This window comes from Rattus norvegicus, chromosome 10 (assembly GCF_036323735.1).
Source record: "Rattus norvegicus strain BN/NHsdMcwi chromosome 10, GRCr8, whole genome shotgun sequence".
Classification (NCBI taxonomy): domain Eukaryota; kingdom Metazoa; phylum Chordata; class Mammalia; order Rodentia; family Muridae; genus Rattus; species Rattus norvegicus.
In genome coordinates, this window is record NC_086028.1 from 83,591,542 (window position 1) to 83,603,615 (window position 12,074).

Below are 12,074 nucleotides of genomic sequence, written 5' to 3' on the forward strand. Positions count from 1 at the left end.
CACTATGCCTGTAAGCAACTACTCTGGATGAAACTTTTGTAACAATGTTACCGGGAGAAATTACTAATGAAGAAGCATCATGGGAAGGAATACTTACTAAGCAAGTTTGCAAGTTCAAAGTCACCAGCTCAGGGCAGTGTGCACCTATGTACTTGAGAGCTTCATCTTCTAGCTGCAAAGATTAAAAACAAGAGTTTACTACATTGTTTCAAAAGAGAAAAATACTGTATACATTCACCAGTACATCCTCAACAAGGCTAACCAAGTTGCAAAGGGAAAAATATCACACCTAATTCCTAGTAGTAGTAACCAGGGTTTTCTAGAAAAAAATGTTTTTTCTGGCCATACCAAATTCTTATTAATATCAAATCTAGGAAAAAGGTTAAGATTGGGATGTTAGAGTCTAATTATGTTGTTCTGGTTATCCCAGACCCCATATGGACCAGTTTGGCCTGATTGCTCCTCCTTTTCTACTGGGATTACAAGCTTGTGTCATCATGTCTGGGCATGGATTTTATTTCTAGAACATTAAATATTCGTGATACAGTGAGTTAAGACTATAGGCAAAGTAGTTTCAACTGTTTTACACGGCTCTGTTTTCCTTTTTAACAAGCTTTTGGGAGGAGGAGCTGAGAACAGAATGCCCATGTTTCTTTGCTGCTGGGCACCAGCGGGAGCTCACAGAGCTGGGGCAGATGGTAAGGACGCACCAGCAATGCATTACAGTCAATGTTTCCCAGGATCCACCAACAACCAGGAGCCCAAGCTGCGGTCCTAAGGCAGACACACATCCAAAATTCTGTTCCAACAAAGGGATCTTCCCACCATGGCAAACAGTAGAGCATTTTAAATGGAACCCACGGCACAGCTTAAGTGACCACTGAATAAAACAGCAGCCCTAACTCCACCCACTGTGATCACTCCTGCTAATGTCATCTGTCCCCTAACTCCACCCACTGCAATCACCGCTGCCAACATCATCTGACAGGTCTTTTTAAACAGAGAAATTGATTTTTTTATTTTTATTGTTACTTTTTTTCCTTATGACACAGCCTTATGATGTAGCCCAGGCTGCCTTTGAACTTATAGGGATCCCCCTGTCTCAGCCTCCCAAATGCTAGGCTTACAGGGATGTGCCATCATGCCTGAGTTTGTGAATTTTTTAATGAAAAGAAGTGTTCTTTATACTTGTGAGGTACGGCAGGAGGTAAAATGAACTTTTAAACGTACTTGCCATATACAGTGCACTTGGAAGGCCTGTGGACAACTCCTGCTGGTCATGGCAGTGTAAACACCCAGACTGCCCTTTCTACCCACTCAGCTCAAAAACAGGGACAAAGAAACTCTTTCCAGCACAGATAACGGCAACATGAGTGTCTCCACTGCCCCTTCCCCCATTTATGCTTTGGTCAGATATTAATTGTCCTCAATTCTAAGCAAACTGTCCTGACTTTTGGAAGCGTGCTTTCACAGTAGCATCTCCAACTGCCACTGTCCCCAGGACAGCCATCTTGGGAAAACCTATAAGAGCTAACGGTTCCTCTGACTTTCACAAGCACTACACAGAGCATTACCTGAGTGCAGCCTTTTAAGAATAAGGCCTTGAGACCCCCACAGCCTCTCACTAGTGCTTGAATGCCATCCTTGGTTACTTGGTCACACCAGGAGATGTTCAACTGCTCCAACAGTGGACAGCCCTCACTTAGGACAAAACACAATGAGACAAGCATGTCACTCCCAAAGCTGCCACAACCTCATCTTACGGTGGTCATGGAGGACTGTATCGCTGGGCAGGGTTTTACACAACAAGCACAAAGCACACATTGTTTCCCAGATACAGACTAGAAGCTTAAACTTACAGTAACCAACAACCGTTCAGCTTCAAGGTCAGATTTTCTGTCAAGGAATTTAACTAGTATCACAGTTCTCTCACACTTTTAAACTTCTATTTTAAAAAAAATCTAAAAGGCTCTCTTATGTGGACTATTCCTAGAGTACTGTTTCTTCAGTCTGACGGAAGGATAGACCGTGTTTAGCCTCTGTGTATAATACCCTGGATCTACCTTGATTTTTTTTCTGCTCTCAATACTGAGGGCTTTCAAACCGTCTATCCCTGCAGACACTGCCTCAACGGCTTGAAGTGCTTAAGGAAGTCCTGAGATACAGTCTAGGTCCAGGTTAAGTGTATCTTCTCAGGCTCGCCCGAGCTGAGCCCACTCCTGGTGCGGCAGTACGAGGCGTGCTTGCGAGTCTTTTTACCTGGGCCTCTGTAAAACCTACAGGCACATCTCAGCCAGATTTCATGGCTATTTCAGGAGTGGCCAGAAACTTACAGACTTTTAAGATTTTAAAAAATCTGTAAATGCTTGTCCTATCCCCTGCATAAAAGCCTTCAACAAGGGATCAACTGTGTGAAAATATCTTATAAATGTTAATGTCACTGAGCCGATGGCAGGCAGTTCAGATATACAGATTCGTACTTATGAGGAAGTCCCAAAAGGACCCTTGTTTTACATCATTTATACTAATTCTTTCTCTCTCTTTCTGACATAGGGTCTTGATAGCAGCCTTGGCTGGCTTAATATTACAGGTATATGGCAGCATAATATAAAAAAAAATAAGAGCTTAGTTTTTAATGTGTGTAAGCAGAACTAACACACAGAGGTCTAATCAAGAAAGTCTAGTTAAAAAGTAGATTTCTAAAAAAAGTAGATTTCTGGACTAAAGAAATGGCTTAGCGGTTAAGAACACTGTCTACTCTTCCAGAGGTCCTGAGTTCAATTCCCAGCAACCACATGGTAGCTCACAACCATCTATAAATGAGATCTGATATCCTCTTCTGGCCTGTAGGCAGAATGTTGTATACATAACAAATAAATCTTAAAGGCAAAAAAAAAAAAAAAAGTAGATTTCCAAAGGCAATGAGTATTTCTCTCTTCTAAAATACACTTTTATTTGGGAAGTAAAAGCATGTGTTTCAGAAGTTCAAGGCCAGCCTGGAATGAATGAATGAATGAATACTCCCCACCCCCAGTCATGCTTGATAACACTCTAATCCCAGCTACCTGAGAGGCTGAGGCCGGAGGACCATAAATTCAAAGCCGTCCTGGTCTACAGGCCAACTGGTGTATGCAGTGAGACATTACTAAAAATGAGAAGACAAAACAAAACAAAAGCCCCCAGACCTCTGGAGGCAGAGGCAGGCGTAACTCTTGAGTTCAACGCTATCTTGGTCTGCAGAGTGAGTTCAGAGATTGACTGACTGACTGACTGACTGGCAGCTCGAGCTGCTGTGCACAGTCCTAGGTTCAAGGATGAAGACGAGAAAACCCGTCTAAGTACTCTTTGTCTTCTGGATGCTGTCACTCAGTCCAGGCTGGCCTTGAACTGATGATCCTCCTGCCCCAGCTGTCCTAGTGCTGGGGTTACTGATGTGAATGAACAACCCTAGCTCTAATGTACTTAACTACGAGAGTGAGGAGCACGGCTGCCTCGTGTCATTACTACAGGTATGGCAGGCGGAAGCCCACAAAGGCCTTCAGGTCAGGCTTCAGCGTCTCATGCAGTCCTAGTAACAATGCAGCTGTAAGGTGACCAGGAAAAGCTCTTTGGAGCGGTGTTCAGCCAAAGCTGTCGGACAATGGCCTGGCTACAGGCTCCATTTTAACCATTAAGCTGTACTGCACATGCTGTCTTCTTTTTCAAAGGGCAGTCCTTTATGGACATCTGGCTGATCTTAGCTGATAACCAGTTCTGCTCTGTTCAAAAGTCTTAGTTATCTCTGGATACTTCGCATTAACGTTGCCTATGATTTTAATGTGAGCAGGGGCAGGAAAAGGTGCCCTGGGACTACAGGACACACCCATGAAACATCGCTGCCTTCAATTCCAGCTGTTACCAGTTATTTTTGTCAAAATATGTAGCACTAGGCATACTACTATGAGAAATTACCTCAGAGCTTTGAGAGACATGTTTGTTATTGACGTACAGGAAGCCAGGTCGAGGTGCCTGAGTTTGGAGCAGAACTTGCTAAGGCTAGTGCAGGTGCTGCAGAGAGAGGGGTGGGGAGAACACACATTTGAAATAAGAACACATCTGCGCACCCAGATGCTCGGCAAGGAAACGCGCCTGCCATGCAATCTGACCGATCATGTCAGTCACGCCCCGCCCCAAAAGCTGTCTTCTGACCGAACACTTGAGCCGTCACACTTGTGCTGTAGAAATTGCATGGCTGCATTCCCAGTCACTTAAAAATAATAAAATTTGGTCCCCAGCTCCGAAAAAAAGATTAGAAAAAAAATAATAAAATTTACGAAAGGTACTTGATGAAATATATGCAAGCTCAACAACTTAAATTTTTAGTGCATCACACATCTTTCTCAATAAATATGCATGTGTGTATCAGAACTGTAAAATTTTCATAGCATCCCCAAAGCAGCCCGCAACACATGACAGTAGCATTTGACTCCCAACTGGAAACACTGTGAGCAAGGGACCGCATGCTGGATGAGTGCTAAGAAGCTCGCACTTGCTTGAGGAACCCATGCATGCCAGAGGCCCAGCTCTAAAAGCTCTGCTTCGGCCTGCACTCCACCCTCTCTCATGAAAACGCTGTGCAGGGCAGAAACGAAAGGGCTGGACTTTATAAGGTACACAAAGGAAGGTCAGGAACTGGGGTGTGAGAGAGAAATTAAAGCACCGCTCTGCTGTACAGGAGTAAGAGGTCATCCCCCGATCTCACACGCGCTCAACAAGCTCTCACCACTGGGATGTATCCTGCACCCTAAATTAATACATTTAACTTAAGATTTTCATTTATTATTGTATGTGCTTATGATGTGTGTGTGTGTATACATGAGTTGTACCCTACAGCCCATATGTAGAGGTCGGAGGACAACTTTCAGGGGTTGGTTTTCCCCCTGCGTCATGGTTTCTGGGGATCAAGTTATCAGGCTTGCCCAACCATGCTGGGCCCATACATTTTTAAAGAATATAATCTTGGGACTGGAGAAATGGTTCAGCAGTTAAAAACACTGGCTGCTGTTCTAGAGGACCAGGTTTCCGTTCCCAGCACCTACTCCCAAATGTCTGTAACACCAGTTCCAGGGGTTCTGATCCCGCTTCAGGCCTCCACAGGCACCAGGTTCAAATGTGGTATACGCACAAACAAAACGCCCATAAGAGTAAACACAAGCTCATAATTTGGTCTTCAGAATAAAACTGGCTTAGAACTGGATCAAATGCTTGAAATTTTGTTTCTTTTTGTTTTTGGAGACAGGGAATCTCTGTGTATTCCTGGCTGACTTGGAACTCATTTGTAGACCAGGTTGACCTGGAACTCAGAGATCTACCTGCCTCTGCCTCCCTAGTGCTGGGATTAAAAGTGTGACCACCACTGCATGGTGAGCCTGCATGTTTGAGCAGCCAGAATCCCCTTAGACCTCTAGTTGGTTCACCACACTCTGGCCTCAGCAGGGCTTCTTTGTCATTTTATTAGCCTGTGCATATTTTGGTCTCTTGATAGAATGCTGCTCTCCACGGCACAGAGAACCCTTGTCCTGATTCCAGGCCACTCCATGGGGCTGGTGCTTGCTGTGTGTGTTGGAGAAAGTCATGGGTTTTAGGAAATTTCACCATGTCTGCAGGTTCACTATCAGAAAGAGAATGGGCAGAAATGGAAACATAGAGACTTTTCTTTCTTTTTTTTTTCGGAGCTGGGGCCCGAACCCAGGGCCTTGCGCTTGCTAGGCAAGCACTCTACCACTGAGCTAAACCCCCAACCCCATTTACTTCTTTAGTAGAGACTCTAACTGACCTATCTCATCCAGACACGGGCTGATGCTGTTCCTACTCAGCGGTTTCCTTTCTTCTTGACTGCATCTTACTTCTTTCCATTGGGTGTTCTACCCATGTAAGCACAGCCTGCATGTTCTGTAGACAGCCCACATGTGGGCTTGAAAGGACATTCGAAGTGCAGCTCTTTTCAAGTATCTTTTTCTTGTGTACTTTTCTATAGGCCTAAGCTCCACCAACCAGGTGTATGTGGTTACCCTGTGTTCATTCTGACCTCTGCTGCCTGTGAACACAGCCTTTGGCCAACATAGGATACGTGAGGTTTCTTTTCTTAGGTTTATTTTTATTTTATGTGTAAGTCTAACTGTGAGTGCAGCGTGTGCATGCCTGGTTGTCCAGAGGCCAGAAGAGGGCGCCATATCTCCTGGAGCTGGAATTACTGAAGGAAGTGAGCTGCAAGTGAGGTAAACTGAGTCTGGGCCCTAAGCCCTGAGCTCTCTCCAGACCAGAGAAGATGCCTGGGTGTGCCTCACTGCCTGTTATAACCTGGGTCTCAGTGACCCACAGCCTCAAGCTAACCTGTGTCGTTTCAAATCAAGTGAGCCCACCTAGGAGGCAGCTCAAGCTGCTTCTGTCTACCTAGACCGTGTTTACTGATTGCTGAGAACTTCTCACGGGATGGGTGAGCCGGGAGCCTCAGGCAAGAATTCCACCGACTTAGCCAGGTAGCGGTGGTGGTGGCTACACACACCTTAACCCCAGCACTCGGTCTGCAGTCCACAGCCCAGTCGACAGTTTTGTCTACAAAAATTTGGGTTTGATCTTCAGTATTAAGAATAAAAAGGCCTTGGTCATTAAGATGTAAATCTAGTCTAAAATATTTACAGATTAAATACCATGCCCCTTTTCTTACAAGTACTGACAAAGTCAGAGAGGAGAAATCAGTAGGAGGAGCCAGTGACCCAGGTAAAAATGGCCACAGAGTGTGATGGGCTCAGTGCTCAGAGCACACGATAAACACACCAGGCCACGGGTGTTAATCTCAGGGACTGTGTTAACCTTTTTATCTCATGAGTGTCAGGCAACAGTCCTTTTCCTTGAATAGCACCAGCCATTCAGGTTTATGTTTATGGCTTTAATCACTTATACCGTTGTCTGCCGTGTGGCTTTTGATTATTAGCCTGTCGGCACGGACATTAGTCGTAGTTGTAAGCTGCACCTTAAATATCCCAGATGAATGAGTTCCAAGGAGGCCTTCTATTCCACTTCTACCTTCTCGACTTTCCCCTCAGCCTTTTCTTCTAGGACTGGGGATGTAGCTCAGAGGTATAGTCCAAGGCCTGTGCTCACCCCTTAGCATCATAAGCCACACAAAAACAGTCATTCATTAAGGACACTTAATTCAACGAGTTCAGGAGAGTACAGTCAAGGCTAGAGTAGGGCAGACTATGGACTGGTGATATTGTCTCCTCAAGTCCATACTCACGCGTCTGTCGTCTTTGTACATCCGTTGAGACTTAGTACTTCAATATTCCTACAGTTTTGTGCAAAGGTCCTTTATGGGGAAAAAAGTTAAAGGTTATAAATAAGTTGTGCAAAACTTTAGATATAAAAAAAGACATAAGATAATGCTGCTGTTGATACCTATGATGCCATAATATGTAAAATCTATGACTGGTTTGAGCTCTCCTTTCTAGGATAGAGACCCTAAGACGTCTGTAATTTCCTGAGGAACAGGTGTGAGTTTTGTTTGTCCTCATTTTTTGAATAATGGGACCAGAGCTGCTGGGGTGGTGTCCTGGGAAGGCAGTATACCAACTCCACAAGGACAGGTATTCCAGTCTTCAGACACTTCTCAACCCTGCCCTTCCACACTTCCTCTAGCTACTAACTCGTGTGCTTTATAGTGAGCTGTTTATAGTACCCAAAGCTTTCCTGAATTGCTGGACCCATGCTAGCAAACTAGAAAATTTGGGAGGAGTCATGATAACACCTGATTATAAAATAATCATCCAGATAAGTGCAGAGCAACTGGGACTTGCAATTGGCATCTGAGTAGGGGCTAACTATGGCACTGGGCGCTGGCCTGCAGGGCTGAGCCGACTCTGGACAGCTGTGCTGGCAATGAACGGAAATAGCCAGTCTGCAGAATCAAAGAACTGCTGGGAGCAAGAAAAACCAACTTTTATATCTGTGACTGAGGTGTGAATTCAACACAAAGTAGCTGGTGGTCTAAAGAGATTAGTCCCCACAGACTGTTCTTTTTGTTCTTTTGTTCTGGTTGTTTTGTTTTTGAGACAGGGTTTCTGTGTATCCCTAGCTGTCCTGAAACTCCCTCTCTCTGCAGACCAAACTGGTCTTGCATTCAGAGACCTCTGCCTGCCTCTGCCGTCACAGTGCTGGGATCAAAGGCATGCGCCACCTCTCGGGCTCCACAGACCACTCTTTAAAACTGTGAATTTAGCTTCTTCCTTAAGTGTTCTCAGACGGGTCTCACTGTGTAGCCCTGGCTGATGTTGAACTTGCAATCCCCCTGCCTTAACCTTGCAATTTCTCAGATTAAACATTGATCTTTACAGCAACAAAAGCTGAAAATGACTTTATCTTTGAATTAATCAAAGTCTACACACCAACTCAAGGCCCCCAGAGAACTACTTTAGTGTGGAACGTTTGAAATCTCGTCTCTGTCCTGTATCTGCTGTGCAGCCGTCTCCTGCGTGGTCACGCTGCACAGCGCAATCAGTAGGACATGCTAGAAATTTGTTATAACCAATGTACACGTTTGCATTTTTAACAGCTTAGAAATTCAAAAACTACTTAGTGTTTAGCCTTTTCTGAGTGAGCTGGTGTTGTTCTTTACTTCGATCTATAAGACTGGAAGTCACTCCTTAAGGTTTTCTTCTTACCTCAGTGCATTGTCTCCTACTCCGAGACACCCACGAAGACTTAACTTCCGTAAAAAGCCTCCGCATCGTTTAGAAATATTTTCCACTACCCGGCCCTATGAAGAGACAGTTAAGCAAAAAGACAGCTTATGTTACTTCTTTTGACAAGAATACATGCTCATTTAAAAAAACAAAAACAAAGCAAACAGCAGGTTATAAACAGAAAGAAAGGCTTTTAAGTAGGAGAATTCTAAGAACATGCTGCTGCGTGACCCCGTGAGTCATGTTTGTGACATCCATCCATCCACGGGATCAGAGAAGTGTGAACGCAGTACAACGTTAATGAACTCTGTTGTGACTTTTCAGATTTAATTTTAATATGAGTAAGCAGGTTGCACGTATGCCTATGCATGCATGACGTGTCCGTGGTGTCCGCCACAGGGAACCCGATCCTCTGGAACTGGAGCTACAGACGGTTGTAAGCCGCCATGTGGTTGATGGGAATTGAAACCAGGGTCCTCTTGAAAAGCAGCCAGTCCTCTTAACCGCTGAGCCATTTTCTTTAGCTCTATTTCTGCTGTTGACTTTGAGATGCGTCTCCTGTACCCAAGGCTAGTTGATTACTATGTGGCTGAGGGTGAATTTGAAGTCCGTGTGGTACACACACATGTGCAGGTCTAGAGGCTGTCGGGATGCCTGTCTTCTAGAACTGATTCTTCAGTCTATGTTTTGAAATAGGGCTTCTCTCTGAACAGAGCTTCTACTGTGGTAGACTGGCTGGCTAGCGAGCGTCTAGGATGTATCTGTCTCTATCTCCCTCCCTCGGTTCTGGAGTTAAGGGATGAACCTCCATCCCTGACCTATACATAGGTGCTGGGGATCTGAACTCAAAACCCCTGACCTTGCACTTCTTTCTGCTCTTCTGAACTTTATATCCCTGTGCTGGGGTCAGAGGTGTGTGCATGCCTGGATGCTATTATACTTTTCTACTCAGAGGAAGCTAACAGGCTATACTAAAAGATTAAACGAGAAAAAAAGACAGCACCGAAGAAAATTGTCTCCCATTAGTAAAAACAATTTAATAGTCTTAATCATCTATTTTTGTTCCCCCGAGAATCAAAACACACACCAAGAATAAACACAAATACCACCCCCAACAAGTTTAAGCCTACTTACTGTAAATAAATATAAAAACTACAAAAGAAGACCTTTGTTCTCAGGAGTAATGTTACTAAGAAGTTAGTGTTATTTCAGGGAACTAATTCCACTTATCCTGGAAAACTGAAGGAAAAGCCGGGGAAGAGAAGCAGGCCAGTCAGGAGAGTGGCCTGTTATGCTCCAGGCCCTGGGTCTGAGTCCTAGCATCGGCTTCCCAAACCTGAGAGACTTTGTTGTTGTCTTGTGTTGTGTTTCACTCCGCAGCCAGGCTGGTCTCCAGCTCACACTGATCTGCCGGACTCTGCTGAGATTAGAGACCTGGGCTGCCACACCTAGCTAAGGAAATCCTCTTGGGAACACGGAGGCTTCAGTGGTACCAAAACTATTAACTCCTTTAATGGAAAAAGATTTCTATGGCTAGGACTAACACTGTAACCACTAATTAAACAAATGGGACCACACATCACGGAGTCATACCTCCATGTCCCTCCATAAACCACAGAGTCATACCTCCATGTCCCTCCACAAACCACAGAGTCATACCTCAATGTCCCTCTGGAAATCGAACAGGTCTATCCGTTGCCAGTTACTGCCATCCAGAGCTAGGACATTCCAGGCCTGTTTTGAATAAAAAGAGATAGAATGAACACAGGTCGAAATGAAAACAGAAACTGTAATATTTAAGTTCACAATTCAACCAACAAATAATTGAGATTGATCAAAAATTTCCTCAGTTCCTGCGACTGTCTCTGCCCACGAGACCTGCATGGGGGCAGTGCAGCTCTGGGGAGGCAGTGGCAGAAGCCTGCAGCAGGTATTTCCCAAACTGTTTTCCTCATGATCGATGCTTCATAAATGATCAATATTCTGTCCAACCTGACTCAGGGACAATTTTATTTTATTGTTTGTCTCACTGTAGATCAAACCCAGGGCCTTATACGTGGTAGGCAAGAACCGTACAGCCAAGCTGCAGCCCTAGTTGTTTGTTTTAGGTCTTACTGTGCAGGCCCCATCATCCTCAACTCCTGATCTCCTGCTTCAGCCTCACTAGTCCAGGTGCCAGGCCCAGGCCTCTGTGGTAATTTAAAAGCTACGAACTTAAAACGACGGCCATGTCTCTTCGATGAACTGGAGGCAGCAAGAACAACACTTGCTAAGCTTTTCAGCTTTCAGGACGGGGTGAGGCCACGTCAGTAGGAGCCTGTGTATCACTTGGCTTTTTTTCATTTGGCATTTTAAACCCCTTAAAAGCTTCCTCTAATTATGTAAAAAAAGCCACACATTGTTCAGAACAATATGTGTTCTTCTGTATGAATTATTTCCCTACGTAGCTTAGTGTACTCGACCCAAGATGCTCAAGGACCAGGACAGAGGTCTGGGCCATCACACCCAGCTCCAGAGCATTCTCTATCGTGACAAACTTTAAAAGCAATCTAATGACGGTTATGCTTTCTGTGACAAAACAATTTTTTTAGACTGTAGCAGTGGGTGACTGGGAACTCTTAGAGACCTCTCAGCCTCTGCCTCCAATGTGATGGGATTAAGGGTTTGGGCCACTATTTCCCTCTTTTCTTCAAGATTTCCAAAACCAAATTCTGGATATTCTGAGAAACCCAAGGGTAACTGTCATATGACCAGCAGGAAGCATGTCAGGGATGGGGAAGCAAGCAGGTGTGCTTTCACCGTGGCTTCTCACGTGGTCAATGCTACCTTTCTCTTTGTGGCTTCAGATTCTTCCAGTGTTTTCTTTTTGTGTTTTTGTTTTAAATAGTTAACCATGGGAAGCTAACAAATAAAACTCTAAAACCACATGTTTAAGAGAGTCTGGGCTAAATATATCTCTGATTGTGTGCTAGTCCTTGCCAGGTTCTTCACTGAGCAGGAAACATGCAGAACTCAGCCTAAAATTAGGAATGACAGGTTCCTCCTTAAGAGTCTGGATTAAAACAAAACAAAACAAAACAAAACAAAACCCCTCAAAGTACTGGCAGTGTGTCTCTGGGTCAGGCCTGGCCTACCTTATGCCTGGCCCTAGACTCAATCCCAGCACCACAAGAGCAAATGTCTCCTTCCCAACCCCATCCACAAGTAGCAGAACGACAGAACACCAAGAGGCACTAACAGTTCAGGTTTAATGAGATCTGGCACAGCTCCCTGACTTCCTTAAGAGAAAATCACAATTGAAGATTACTGTGAACGCCCCTGGACGACGGTTTTGGTTGATAAGGAGCCAGACAG

General features: G+C 44.6%; 1 protein-coding gene across 13 annotated transcripts in view; it reads right to left on the bottom strand.

Moving 5' to 3' along the window:
* Window positions 1–12,074, bottom strand: part of Fbxl20 (F-box and leucine-rich repeat protein 20) — a 62,985-nt gene that overhangs the window by 14,504 nt on the left and 36,407 nt on the right. For all 13 annotated transcript variants that reach the window (NM_001401500.1, XM_039086778.2, XM_039086781.2 and 10 more), the window contains 6 exon segments: window positions 98–172; window positions 1,575–1,701; window positions 3,952–4,047; window positions 7,280–7,348; window positions 8,700–8,794; window positions 10,380–10,454. In NM_001401500.1, coding sequence (NP_001388429.1) covers window positions 98–172; window positions 1,575–1,701; window positions 3,952–4,047; window positions 7,280–7,348; window positions 8,700–8,794; window positions 10,380–10,454 — 537 coding nt within the window.